Source organism: Onychostruthus taczanowskii, unplaced genomic scaffold (genome assembly GCF_017590055.1).
Source record: "Onychostruthus taczanowskii isolate IOZ18803 unplaced genomic scaffold, ASM1759005v1 scaffold23, whole genome shotgun sequence".
NCBI classification, from domain to species: Eukaryota; Metazoa; Chordata; class Aves; order Passeriformes; family Passeridae; genus Onychostruthus; species Onychostruthus taczanowskii.
The window spans coordinates 9719605-9734653 of record NW_024499573.1 but is presented as its reverse complement, the minus strand read 5'-3'; the positions used below and the strand labels follow the sequence as shown (position 1 = coordinate 9734653).

The window sequence follows — 15049 nt, the reverse complement described above, 5'->3', positions numbered from 1 at the left end:
CCCCTCCTGTGGACAGGAACACCTTCCACTGGACCAGCTTGCTCAGAGCTCCATCCAGCCTGCCTTGGACACTTCCAGGGATGAGGAAGTGCTATATTGTTAGGAATACATGGATCTCTTATGAAAACACACACTACTGAAAAGCATCATTGCACTAAAGGCACTTTAACAGAGAGCTCTACAAAAAAGCACCAAATACCCCAACTTTTATTGAAGCAAAATAATTTTGGGGGCTCTAGCTTTACCGTGTGCTAATAAAGACATGCCCAAGCATGTCAGGAGCTGACACACAGGGTATGTTTCATGGACCTCCCTTCTGCATTATCGCCTGTGTGGTTTTATGAAAGAACTGAGAAGCCACAAAGCACCACCCAGCTCCCTCAGCCACCAGCCAGAACAGCACCTTTAGGCAAACATGAGCAGATTCAATACTACTACCTCTCCTTAAGAAGAGTGCACGCAAGTTACAGTATCTGCATATTGTGCATTGCAAGGGAAAGAAGCACAGTGAATACCAGGAATGGAAGTGACATGAAAGGACTGTAAACAAGGCAAACAGAAGCTTCCTACATTTTCCTGTGCTTCATTTGTTTCTCTGTAGCCTATACTCCTATCTAACACACTTCTGTTTGATACAGAAGGCCATCTTCTTGTACTGGCAATTTTTAAACACAGTGTCTAATTGTCAAGCTACTCCTGAAGTGCTGTGTGGCAAGACTTAATCACCAAGGAAAGGACAAGGAAGAGAGAAAAACACTGTTTAATGGGAAAGCACAGTACCAAATTAAGCCAAGAGCAGAAATACTGCTAACCTATACTTTTATTTTAATTTTGCCAAAATAAAACACAATACTTTATTCTATTTATTTTTTTTATTCTATTCCTTTACAGGAAGGCAAAACAGTTTTAATTCTCTTTTTTTCTTTGACCCACCACTTAAGCCATTGCTCTGACATACACCACAGCAGATGGCTAAACTACAGTGGAAACTAAGAACACTCTGTGTGATCTCAGCTGTATACACAAAGGCATTAAAAACTGGAAGTAGGGTTTTGGCTTAAGGTACTCAGGATCAGTTGAGTGGAGATATTTAATATATCGTTCCAGTTCACATCATACATGTATTACTGTAACACTCTCACAACAATGACACACATTTATGTTCTTGGGACAGTCCAATTTTACGTGGGACTACACAAGTCTGAAAAAACTGAGAAGCTGAAAAAATTATAGAATATGGAAAAGCTGACGTAGGAGTCCTTCAATACTTTTCTCCTGAAGTCTGGAGGATTCAGCCATACTGTTCTTTGCAGAGGCACAGTAATACACATTTTAAACAGAAAAGCTAATACAGTGCCCCCACTACTTTACACTATTAATTTCAAGTTTTTCACTACTTAAAAAAAAAAAAAAATCTTGTTTGCAGAAACGTCTATCCATTTCAGAACATGTGCCTCTCCCTGAGGACAAACAGTGCTTGATCTGCTCAGGACTGGATTTCTTATAAGTGTTTTCTGTTTCAAAACAGATGAATACCAAATTCTTGACTGCATCTTGAATACAAAAAAAACTAGTCACACCTGTCAATTAAAGGGAGTAAAATAAAAATCTTGCTTACCTTTCCCATAAACAACAGTTTTGATTAAAAAAATAGTGTAATAGTAGGTATTACATACCTACTGAACACTGTATTTATTATATGTTATCAGAAGGAACATGATTTAAATCAAGTTTCAACCACTTCGTTTTTAACTACAGTGAAATCACCTGAAATACCTCTGCTGTACCCTCTACCTTAATGATCATCAAATATGCCATTATCATTTGGGGATACATAAGATACCAAAGTCAACAACAGGTCTTATTTAATAATTAATGGTCAGAATCTCTTATGGGATGGGAGAAAACAAGGTTACATTACATCATTATGTTTACTTAGGAATGCAAAATCCAATCCTACTATGATAACACAGGTTGTTGTACTGATCAATCTTTCAGATGACACCAGCTCTAAAAATACTGTAAACTGATCAATATCTAGCAAGGTTAAAGTGAAGACCAGACACTTACCTCTGCAGGCGTTCCAGCTCTGCGGGCAGGTCACAACCTATATAAACTCTGTTCATTAAACTGTATTCTAACAGTGCAGAAAAACAGGGATCCTACAAGAGAAAATTAATATATAACTGTAATCACGGTGCTCTGTGAAGTGAATTTTCAAACAAATTAACACGGCACATAAATGTAAGAGATTTAATAGGACCTCTTCCAGAAAGAACTCCAGAAATGGTGCACCATGTGAGGAAGGTACCTTATAGCTGCTCTCAATTACATAGAGTTACATATTAAGTGTGGGGTAACTAAATTTTCATTTCTTCATGTTTGTGAACTCAGACATACAATGAGATACTAAGACAAGCTCAACTTATTCCTGTGGAAGGACCATTCATGAGTCCAAAAGGAGTCCTCCTCCCTAGCACTCGTTGCATTAATTGGAACGATCACTTCTGCCATCCTCCATTTAAAGTGATGCAACTACATTCTGTGAAGAACCTAATAGTGTGGGGTTACTCAGAACATGCTTACTGGACTTGCATGGTGCTGGAGAACTTTAGAGGAGGTCAGAGACTCCATGCTGGAGACAAAAAGGAGCTAGCAGTCTATGCACAGAGCATGATTTCACTTGTGCTTGGAAATCTACTGTGTGTGTGCCTGAACTGTCCATTTGTATGGGAACCCATGGAGATCAGATATTCCCAAATGCAGACTGAGGACAATGTACAAGTTCCTAACATATTCTGATGCTTCCTCACATTGGATTAACCACAAAATCATACAACTGCTGTGGCAAATAACATACACAATTCAAAGATACAAACCCAAAACTTACTTTCACAAGAACGTGAGGATTTCCCACGACAATCAGCAAAGCTTTTGCTCTAGTAATTGCTACGTTAAATCTCTTTGGGTTACAGAGAAAGCCCAAAGAGTGTTTTTCATCATCAATTACGACTTTCTGAGATCGCACCTAAAATTAATTAAGAATAGTTTTAGAAATAAAATTATGAGAACACAACATACCACAGTGTAAGTTTTAACATAATATTTCCTGCAAAAATCCACTCAGTTGAATGACAATTCACAATGTGTCTTTCAGCATGCCTTCTTCAGTAGCCTCATCAGTGTGCTTTGTCTTAGCATGGGAAAAACAGCCAAAGCAAGTAGTGTGCTAAAACTGTGACTCATTAGTTTTTCACCCTTATTTCATCCATATTTGAACCTACCTTTGAAAAAGAAAATTTTCATGACCTAAATAATGAGTTCTTATAAATAAGAGTGTAGAACATACCTTGAACTACTTTAAGGATGATCTAATAGTGGATTGAAAAGCTACGGTATGATGTTGAACAGTGAAAGTAAGCCCAGTACCACTGCCCTCAGGTAAAAAAAAAAAAAAAAAAAAAAAAAAAAAAAAGTGAAAAATCCCAGACTCTTCCTCCCAGCTGCAAATATGAAGTACTTCTACCATAATTTAAACAGAAAGCAACAGATTTTTAATAATTCAGATTTTAAAGAGCATGCACTCTACAAGCATGCTCTTTCTACAAGCATGTACTTAATAAGCTCTGCTTTCAAATACTGTGACAGACAAAAACATATCTTCTAAATTTTTAAAGGCCTATGTCAAAAATGAAACACAGAGAATTAGACACAAAAATTCTCAATAGGAACACAATGAATTTACGCACTGTTGATAAGATGATAACCATGTACTCCTGCCCTTGAAACTCTTCTACTGTGCCAACCTTTATGTCTTCCAAATCAATACTTCTGAGAAGAAATCTAATTTTTTCCACCTATCAAAAAAAAAAAAAAAAAAAAGGTGGTTGAGAGAATTTAGTGTTACATTTGAGAGTGGACTGCTTTAAACCAAAATCGTACCACATATACACGTATGTGTTTTAGCATGACAATGTTGAAAGGAATGACTACACCAAGCTTAGCCATCATTCACTAGAAAGATTGTCACATAAAATAGTAACTTTTCCTACAAGGAAGTATCACACAGCTAATACAGAACTTAGAAGGTGAAGGAGTACTCTCTACCATAAATTAAACAGAAAGTGAGATTTTTAGTAGTCCAGGTTTTAAAGAGAAGAACAAGTCAGATCCTTAAAACCTCTTTTTCCAATATGCATCATATCCAAAACCATGCATATGACAGATCCAGCAGGGCAAGCAGCTTCCTTTAGCCCTTCAAGAAGACTACAAAGATTCCACCTTTGCTTGCCACATGCATCATGCAGAGTGAAAAGCAGAAGTGAGATAAGATCTTAAGTACCCACCAAAAGAGAAAGAGAACAAGGAGTCTCAGGCACTGGCATCCTCGTACATATAGGTCTACTGTACTGCTATCTGCTAAAAGCTGTTCAGAAATTATAACTGAAGTGCTCCAAAAGATTTAAGAAGAAATCCTGCCTGACTAAACTGAAGATTACAGTCAAAGACTACTTTCTAATTAGTGTTCCTGCAATACAAAATGACTTTTTTAATGTGCACATTAGCATCATATGCCTTGTATTATAGGCAGATGAAGGACAAAATCACATTAAGTCATATGAAATCATTGTTTATGGAATGTAAAAGATTCAGTCACATCAACAGTATGAATATATATTTGAAAAAACAAATAATAACTGTAAACACAGGTAGGGGCATGCACCTGACTAGCTGGATCAATAAAAGCAAAGCTTTAATTTGCAAGTGAGATTTCTTCACTAGGGCTTGGTCTTTTTCATACAAAGCAGTGTTTTCTTCAAGCTACATGTGCAAGGTTATGAATACTGAGATGTGAAAACCAAGAAGAATTATGTGCACTGTCCAAAATCTCCTCTGCAAGTGAAAGGGGATTAATTTTATTTTAAAAATGAAAGTAAACATCACATACTTAACACACCTGGATATAAATACATTTAAAAATAAAGCACAGTATTTGAATTTCATGTTCAACATTCTCTAGAGGTGTAGAGCATTACAAATTTCAAGTCTGACTATAGGGCAGCTAAGAAGCCACAGTAATTGTTTCCTCTAGTCTCCTCAAGACCACAACAAGTTGACATGCTATCTACTTCATAATAATTCCCTTTTGTTCCAGTTTCAGTGCAGAGAGTGATAGAACCAGACTGCTGTTCCAGCTGTTGGATAATGAATTCTTGACTTGCACTCATTACTTCCAATAACTGAAAAATCTGCTTCTGTTTCCAAATTCTGCTTAATTTCTTGATTTTTAAAACTGAAAAACCAGTAGAATGCATTATTACTGTCTTTTAGATTTCAATAGAGTATTGCAATGATTGATGATACACCATGGTGGAATTTTAACATACGCCCCCCTGCTTTAACAAAACACAGCCACCATATAAATACATAAGATGAAATACAGCAACTTTGAGGCTCTGAAGACATCAGACCTGTTAAACATTATACCTGCTTACGGTATGGGGCAATCACTCCAATATCTGTCACTGGTACTGCAGAGCATTCACTTCTAGCCAGCTGGCAACAGTACATCATCACTTGAACTGCTTCAGCTGGATTAAACCATGAAGGACTGCGACCTTCACGTGTTTCACTGCCCTGGATTGGGGAATAACACATATTAATAAGTTGGCATCTTGCTTTTTCAAGGTGGAAGAGTTCTAAACCAAGCCTCTCCAAGCAGCAGATATTATCACTTCGTACTAACTTCTTGGAAGATTAAAGAAATTTTATTTTCCAAGGTACTCTTTTTCCCCTGCCAAGTCAAGCTCTAATGATTCTTTAGTTTTAGAGGCTTGTATCCATCTGAATGTAGGAAACTCTCATCAAAAGCAATCTAGAGCAGCTGATGGTAACTCCAGTCTGGTCATCTGCTATGAATTTAAACTTCTATGAAAATGTCTCCATAGTGCACTTCAAGAGGCAGCTGTTCAAGTTCTTACCAAATATTTGACTTCAGTCAAATATTTGACTTCAAACCAGATGGTCAGGAAGTCACATTACCTGTGAAAGGCATATTAAGCTTTTTTCATATCCTTTCTAGAATTTATTCTACAGAAATCAGCAAACTGCTAGCAAGCCTATACAGTTAGTTCACTGTATGAATATTTTACATACCCTTATTCCATGAAAAATTAATGGAAATCCCTTCCTGGGCAATTTCTCCCAATTCAAGAAAGAAGTCACTACTGAGGTATCTGCACAAACTTCTAGTTCCTTATGATAAAACAATTTAGATGGCAAGGCAAGCAATGCAGAATGCGACCTGTAGTTCTTTGTGAGTTTAGTGATCTGCAAAGACAAAATCCAAAATCTGTAACAGAAACAGGTAATTATTCATCAGACTTCTCAGAACACAGCTATTACCTTACCATCCACTAGCATTTAGCATTTCTAAGGCTGCCAGAGAACTGTATTCAAGGCAAAAACTGCAGGTGTGGTCTCCTGTAAGTAAGAAGTACACCAAAGCTGTTTTTGCAGGACCATCTCCTTCCCCTCCAAAGGAGAAGCAAAGAGAACTGAATGTACATGATAGATGAATGGGTCATCTCCAGTTTCTTGAAATATTTGATGTATAGACACATTCTCCTTTTTTTAAGAGTCAGATTATTTCAATGGAGTTTCAATGGATGAAATGTCTTCCTTTGGAGAAGTCTTGACAGGCAAACAGGGAGCATCAGAACAGGTGACAGAAGCTGGCCTTAAAATATCTAAAAGGTATTTGTCTTTAAATGAAAGAATAATGTTAAGGAAGCACTCCAGAAAGTAATAACCAGCTCAAAAAAACCCAGTCCTGTAAAAGGGACAACGTAGGATATTCCAGTCAAAAACATATCCTTAAAGCCCTCACATTTTCTGATCTCTCACTATTGCCAATTCTCCTTAAGCACTGTGTAAGGAACACAATGACCAGAGTTTGGCTAACAGATTTTAGGAGGAAGTATGACAGGTTTTTCAGCAGGCTGAACCTGACCTAAAGCCTAGGTCCAAACACCCTCACTTTCACCCTTAAATCTGCCATCAGATTTCCTCCCTTCTCTACTTCCATGATCATCTAGTCATCTTTTGCTCTTGGTTTAATCCTTCGAAGTATGTTACCATGAGAATAGGAAGGCATCTTAGGAAGCCTATCAGACAGTAATTAAAAGCAGCTCAAACATCTGTACTTGTTTAAATACTATGTTACAATACTTGTTTAAATACTCTGCCACTTAACATAGATTTTAGGTACTTGCCCATACAGATATGTGAGGAAGCTATCCTTCAAAGGAAGACACAATACAGAAGCAAGAACAATTTCTCCCCTTCACGAAACATGATGTTTGCAAAATTAATCTTCAAAGAAGAGGCTCTGTTTGTCTTTTTATGTTAAAAGCAGAAATTGTACTTTTTCATCTGTGGAAAATGAAGTTATGGTAAACCTGGACTATGAAGATGAAAGAGAATTTTAAGCTATTATTTACAACTGTTCTCTGTGCACCATATTTGACTTATGGTACTTAAGAATTGAGGATTCCTTCAAAGACAAGTTTAAACATGCTGGAGGACTCAGCATCTTTACTATTCAGACCACATATGCAAACTAACCAAGCTTTTCTAGAGAATTCATGCTCAAGCTAGACTTATCATTAAGCATCAGGGAGCAAAATGATGGTAAGAAACCACAACTTTTTTGATTGAGCTGAAAAAGGTTGATGGAAAGCTTAACTCACCAACAAAGGATTGTATGCTCCACAGGCACCAAAAGCATCCTCATCTCTCAGATATAGCTCTCTTGATGACAGTCTTTCTAGCAAGGACATATTTAATCCAAAAGACTGTGCAAGTCTAGATTTTATTACTGGCCCTAACTGCTTCGGATCTCCAACGAGAATTATCTGTATATGAAATTTAAAAACATCCATCTTAGATTAAAATAATTGGCACTGAAACTTCATTTTATAATCACATACATGTTTCAGAATTCAGAGATCAATTCATATCAAGTATTCTGCTTACTTCAAACATTTGTTTGCAAAGGACAAAAGTATGTTATTATCTTAAACAGAACACATCTTTTATTTTGATATCTCCCACACAGACCCAGTCCTCCCAACACAAGACTTTTCTAGATGTAAAGAAACGTAAGTGTTGAGAATTGATCTTATGCATGAATAATCTCTAGTACCAAGCTCATTACCAGAAAATGGCTGCTTGCATTCTACATAATCCACAAAATATGAAAACAATAAACAAGCTTTATCCCTTTCAGTAAATGATGTTAAGAGATTTACCTGTCCATCAGCTTCTGAAATCAACCCAATAGGAATGAGACTCTCCGGTTCACTTGCTTGACCTGCCTCATCCAGAATCACATGAGTGAAATGCCCAAGCCTATAATTAAGTAACATTAACCTGAAACAGGGCTGTTTTCAGATTAGTTCATTCTGCCACCCTGTGGTTGACCTCAGCAATTGTGTTAACATCCTTGTCAAGTGTGCCAGGCAACCCACAGACACAGAGCAAAGATGGGTACTTCCAGAAGGAAATATAGAAAAAACAACCCCCACCTTTCATTCCTCATCTTTGATTTCACTTACATACTGATATTCACAACCTTTAATTAAAGCATTGTACCAACGCTAAGCTACTTAGAAAAGCTTCTCTTATTCTCAGTTTATTTAAGATATTGAATTAAAACAATGCAGTTGGTGTAGCAAAGACAATCCCCAAGCTTTGTTCTGCCAAACAACTAAAGATAGTAAGGCTTTAGACTGTCCTTTTCCGAAAATTAAAATCCAAGTCAGAGACAACCTTGGTTAAAAGAACTTGATATGACAGTTGTTTAAAGTTAGCAAAAGTTACAGTTAGTAACTTTTATCAAGTTAGCTTGATAAAAACCAAATACCTTGTAATTTTTAGTGTAGCAATCATTTTGAGCCAAAGTGATTGTCAAGAGCAATGTAATTCCCACTGGGGGCAGAGGAGACATTATTGTTTCAAAAATCTTAAACATTACTCAAGATAATTCTTAAATTTACCATGGAGAAAGTTTCTGCTTAAACATTGCTAAAACAAAGAATCACAGAAACCAAGTGCTTTGCTCTCTCACACAACACAGGTGCATGCAATAAACTATTAAAACAGCTCAAGTTACAGGTCAGACAGTCTGTAAAAGCTCTGGGGTTTGTGTCATCCAGCCACTTCAGTGGTTTCCATGGTACTGTACCGTGTGTCTGTTTGATAAAACAATCCTGCGCTGCTGCATGTTGTAATTACAATCCTGGACCACAATGCCTTCTGAATATCATCACCATCTTTGCAGTAAGGTTTCACCATGTCATCAATTTGCTGCAGAAACAAAAAGGGAAAATAACGTGCCAACCTAAAACAGAACTTTTAAATTTGAAGAGAAAAGCTCTCTGAAAACTATTTTAAAAGCTGAGCAAAACACATAGACTAACACCCATACATCAAAATGAATTAATTAATTTGTCTAAGCAAAATAGTACATATGCAAGACATCTGTGCTTTATTGTAAGGATCAAAATGAACATTTGGATATTTTATATACTCATCTATATATACACACACATATATGTGCATATACACATACACACACACGTGTGTATATATATATATACAAATGCATATCTCTATATATACACACTTGTGTGTAAATACATATACACATGTATAAATATATATGGAATGAACCCACAAGGTGTGTGCCCTGCATAGAGATGACAATCCTACTTGCTTACTTCCTGTGTAAGGAGTCTTAACCTGGACTGATAACAAAAAAATGTAAATGAAATAAAAAATCCCCACCAATGCCTATTTGCTGTTTGTAGAGTTATGCACAGCAAGAAAAAGGTGAAGATCCTATGGTCATACAATCAAATTAAGGATTATGATCAACTTTCTAGTTAACCTTCTGGAGAAGCTGAAGCAATATAATACTCTGGATGCTAAGCAAACCTAAACTGCCTCATAGCCACTGAGAGTTAAAATACTAAATCAGTATTTTCAGGTAAAAATATTAAAATGGAAATCTTAAGTGGCAGATATCTGTAATATTTACCTCTGCTGACCTGAAGGCAGCATTAACTCGAACCATAGTTCCTGGTTTTAAGAGATTACTTTGATGCAGCCGCAAGCAAATCAGATCTGTTGCAGCATTTGATGGTGCACATACCAAAATCCGACTGTCTGGGAGAGTGAAGTGTATCTATATTAAAGAAGACAGATAATAATAATAAAAAAAGGTTATTTAAGAAGCAGCAGTAGCACAAATGTTCCCATTTTATTTCACTGACTACAGAACCCAGAAGAGCTCTGCACATGTGTGATTTCCATTCACTATTCTGCAGTTCAGTAACACTCCTGCCAACAGTCATGACTAAGTAGTCTCAAACTGAGTGTATCCATAACAGAGTTAATTAATGATTATCATATTAATGTATACCTGTGCTTCATTAATACATTATGCACTACTGGAAGCACAAAGTAGACACTATTCACTGAAGTTTTAAAGACAAAAAGGTTTGAAAATAAGACATTCAGAATTCTGTTAAATCCATATGAAGATGAATTTTCCTACTTATATGGAGCTGTAGAAAATTATTTTAAAAAGAGTATTTTGAAAACTACTTTGGAAAAAAATATGATGGCACTTATAGAAACACTATAAATGTTCCAACATGGAAAAGACTAGAGATGACTGATTTGTTATTTACTACTACCTGTAAAATAGCTTCAATTACTGTTACTGTTTTTCCAGTTCCTGGTGGTCCAAAGAGAAGATAAGGTGTTGGGCGACATTCACCACTCAGTATCCTTTTCACTGCCAGTTTCTGTTGCACGTTCAGCACAGGATTGAAAAATTCACCATCTCTCTGTTTAAGTGCCACAGTTTCACCAACTATAATCAAAACAAGCATATCTCAGAACCTCACATATATTTTTAACGTATGTAGATTAAAGCATTTCAAATTCACAATAGGCTTCTGCACATTTTTTGTTTTTCTTTTGTGGTAACAACCAATGAATTTCTCTAAAATTCCATTCTCATTCAATACCAAGTAGAAAATAAGCCGTTAATATTTTCAAAGTGTACTGGCTCTTTATTGGAAGGCAGAAAAGGACGATGATTACATAACGAACCAATCAATAAAAACTCTATTCAGTAAATCTAGAATCAAGTTCACTTTCTTGTCCTAGAACAGCAAAACTTGAGAAACTTCCAGTAACTGGCACTTTGGGAATGGTACCAGTACTACATGATTGGCCCTCTGCTACAACTGCTGGAATTTTTTTTCTTAATCCTGTCTGAATTAGTCTAGCTTTAGCTGTCCACAGTAGAGTCTTATTAACCTCTGGACAGAAGTGCATTCTAGGTAATTTCTCAGTAATCCTTTAGCACACTTTTGATAAAAAATGATATCTCCTCTTAGGCATTTTGCTACAATGATATTTAAAGGTATACTTCAAAAAAAAAAAGCATAGGAATAATCTGGGATACTTGAAAAAGTTTTAGCATCTTTAGCAAAGCTTTCCCAAAGATGAGAGACAGCATCCCAATAACAAATTGAAAACTCTGAATATGATCAAAAAGTTTTGAGTAAATGACTGGGAAATAACTATTTATTCATTACAAAAAATATATCATCAGATGCTTGCTCCCCCTTCCCCCGAAGTACACTGTTCAAAGCCAGCCTGGATGAACTCTGGGCAACTTGGCTAGTGGAAGGTGTTCCTGACCGTGGCAGAGGGGTTGGAACTAGGTGATCTCTAAGGCCCTTTCCAACCCAAACCGTTCTAGATTCTGTGAATTAGAGATGTTTAAGTAATGCACCAAAAGAAACTTCCTGCTAGTATTTCTAGAATTTGTCTGTAAAGGCAGAGCACAAGGACATCTTAAAGGTATCTTACTTAGCCCTGATTTACTGATGTGATACTTATCGTTTAAGCACAGAAAATATACCAATTTGGCTTGTTTGCAGAGTTACTATCATCACCTTTGTTATGTCCCCCTCCCTTAATGTCATACCTTTTGTCTGTTTGTTCTGCTTTTTTTTGACCTGAAAAGAGCAAGTGAAGATAAATACATTTATAACCTTAAGAAGACAGGCAACTATCTTCCCTGATACTTTTGAAGTTGCTAAGCTTTAATTTTTTTCCCATTAAATAGAATTATTTACCATTAAGACAGAAAAAGGTAAGAGTAGTAGGAGAAGGTGCCAGGAATTTCCATGTTAAGTTTAAGATTTCTAATACTTTGGCCCTGTTAACACTAAACATTTATTTCACAAATACTTTGCAGGCTCAGATGAGGATTTTGAAGCCATGATTATGTAACTTGCTTGCTTCCACAAAAGCAAACAGTCAAATTCCAGACCATTATGAAAGATACATGCATCTTCCTTGGTGGACATGTCCCTTCAGACAGTAGCACAGGAGAAAACTTCTTGTAGGGAATGTGGTGTTGGCGAGGTTCTGGACACCATGCCTCAATCACCTTAAAAATTTCAAACCAGATGGATTGATCACTCCTTGTCGTAAAGCACAAATTGCAGGTGAAATAATTAGGGAGTTAGGAAAAAATCTTGAGTGTAAAGGTGATGAAGCACAGGTTATGCAGACACTGTGAAAACTCTAGACAAAAATAAAGAAATGCTGCCACATGCCCCCAGGCTGACTTGATTTAGTGTTGGTGACAGTCTTGCTTCAAAAAAGGAAGAGAATTAGGCAGCTTCCAAAAGTCCTTCCTACATTTTATGAATATAATACAAGTGGCAGTTAAACCTGGATCAATCTACTCAGAACAGGATGATTATCTTCTATTACAAAATTATTTCCTGCTACATTGACTGGACTTACATATCTACTCAACACTAGCTATGAAAACTAGTCTAAGGCAAATCTGACAACTTCCACCAGAATCACACACTTTTTTAATAAGCACTTTTCATTTTGTAAGCTTTATAGTAACAACTGTCATAAAATCTCCAGGCAGCAAACAAAAACTTCTGTCATTAGAATGCAGCAGAATACAACTTTGATTCTGATACTCCATTATGCAATTCCCTTCTGGCAATAGCTGTACAGTAAGTATCTGGTACCTGTCTGAATGAAGGAACTTTTTAAGGAACATTTACAGAATAGTTACCTTACTTTCTTGCTGTGTAGATTGTTTAAGGCCATCATCAACGGCACAGTACTCTGTAGTATTCTGGGTCTTGATAGCTTGTGGTGATTGTAACACAAGTCTTTCTGGAAATAACACTAAATTTAGCAGAAAAAAAGAAAGTAGAGAAAGTCACACAAACAATTTGCATATTTCACTGATTATGTGGCTGTTGATACATCAGTTTAGTCTGAGCTGCCAAAATTGGTTTATCAGAACGAAGGTGGTGAAGATATGAAGTTCACATGCATTGCTCAACTCAACCACGGAACAGGAAATCAGTGTTGTTTAATAAATTCTGAAGTAACACAAAGTATGGCCATTTCACTGGCTATTATTATAGCAGTATGCATGATTCCTACATTTCTTGTTAGCTCTAACAGTTTCACAAAAATTTGCTTCCTCTCCTCCTGCTGGGCCTCCTGATGGCCAACAGATGAAGTAATTTTGACAAAACATTCTATACATTCAGCATTGTTTTTTCTTCTTAAAAACCAAACCAAAAAGCCCCTAATGCACGGAAACTCCTGTAAGAACAAATTACAATGCATTCTTCCCAGTATGCCCTAATGTGAAAGCAATAAAACCCACAATACTCCACACAAAGAAACTCCTCCAGACAGCTTAATAGCCAAATGAAATGTACCTTTTTCACCCAGGTAGAGAGCTTGCTGAATGGCCAGTTGGCATCGCCTGCTAGGAATACTGGAACCAGAATACAGATTTGTAGATTAAAGCAAAAGCTTATGTTTCCATATACTGTGACAGCACACTCCTATGAGTTACCTGGTACTTTTTACTGCGCATAAAAAAAAAAGATTTTATATAAAAGTGTGTATTTAAAAAAAAAAAAATCTATGGAAAAATATGCTGCAGAAGTATAAACAGCTTTGCAAAGATGGCCTGGTGTTCAACACTTTCAAAAAACTTCTTTGCAAGGCTGAATTTACAGAGAAGATTATGTAACTCCAAACAGATAACAACATCCCATGAATAAAACAAAAGTATAAAAGAATGGGAAGTTATGACCTGCTATTTTTACTTCCTGCATAGTCTTGCAGCCATATTAGTACATTAAAAAAAAAAACCAAAACAACAAAAAAACCCAAACCAAATCAAACAAACAAAAAAAACAAAAGAAAAAACCAACAACAACAAAAAAAACCCCAAACAAAAAAAAAAACCAAAACAACAAAAAAACCCAAACCCAAAAAACCTAAGAAAAATACCCCCAAACACCCCATCTCATTCCTCCCCATTTTACTGTCTGGCATCAGTGTGGCTATCTAGAAATGATTAAGATAACAACTCTTTGAACACTTGTACAGTTACAGTCTTTTAGCCATGAATATGGTGGCAAAGGTATGTTGAGGAAAAGAAGTGAAAAAATTCCCAAGATCTTAATTATATCTTTTTCTGTGTCCACCAAAATAAATAGTTGATGGTCATATTTTAAAAGTCATTCTGCTGGAGGAATCATTAAACACAGCTTTCTGGAAGCTTATAAAAACACCTGCAATGAACAAATTCCACATCCATGGGCTCCAAGTTGTAAGCACGTTCAAAGTCGGCATTAACCTTAAGAGTAACATCTTCCTCACATATCTGTTACAAAGATAAAAAAAAAGTCAGGATACTGATGAAGATTTAGTACTTTAAACATAAAGAAGCACCTCTGAAAGGACTTAACCCCCCCCCCCCCCCCCCCCACCGCCAACTCCAAAAAGTAAATGTAGATTTACCTACTAACAACACATTACATATCTAGATTATGTTAAAAGTGCTTTCAGAGCAGGCAAAGATTATAATCTCAAAAGAACAGGGAAGCCAGAGTTGTCAAAA

At 36.4% G+C, this 15049-nt stretch overlaps 1 protein-coding gene across 1 annotated transcript in view; it reads right to left on the bottom strand.

Annotated features, from left to right (window-relative positions):
• Positions 1–15049, bottom strand: part of LOC121336311 (RNA helicase Mov10l1-like) — a 40188-nt gene that overhangs the window by 17162 nt on the left and 7977 nt on the right. Inside the window, exons 6-18 of the mRNA XM_041405328.1 lie at positions 14721–14812; positions 13854–13912; positions 13195–13305; positions 10764–10942; positions 10103–10249; positions 9248–9369; positions 8313–8412; positions 7752–7916; positions 6157–6330; positions 5488–5637; positions 3750–3857; positions 2891–3028; positions 2071–2162 (exon numbers count right to left, since the gene is read on the bottom strand). Of these exons, the coding sequence (XP_041261262.1) occupies positions 2071–2162; positions 2891–3028; positions 3750–3857; positions 5488–5637; positions 6157–6330; positions 7752–7916; positions 8313–8412; positions 9248–9369; positions 10103–10249; positions 10764–10942; positions 13195–13305; positions 13854–13912; positions 14721–14812 (1637 nt within the window). The remainder of the gene's footprint in view (positions 1–2070; positions 2163–2890; positions 3029–3749; positions 3858–5487; positions 5638–6156; positions 6331–7751; positions 7917–8312; positions 8413–9247; positions 9370–10102; positions 10250–10763; positions 10943–13194; positions 13306–13853; positions 13913–14720; positions 14813–15049) is intronic.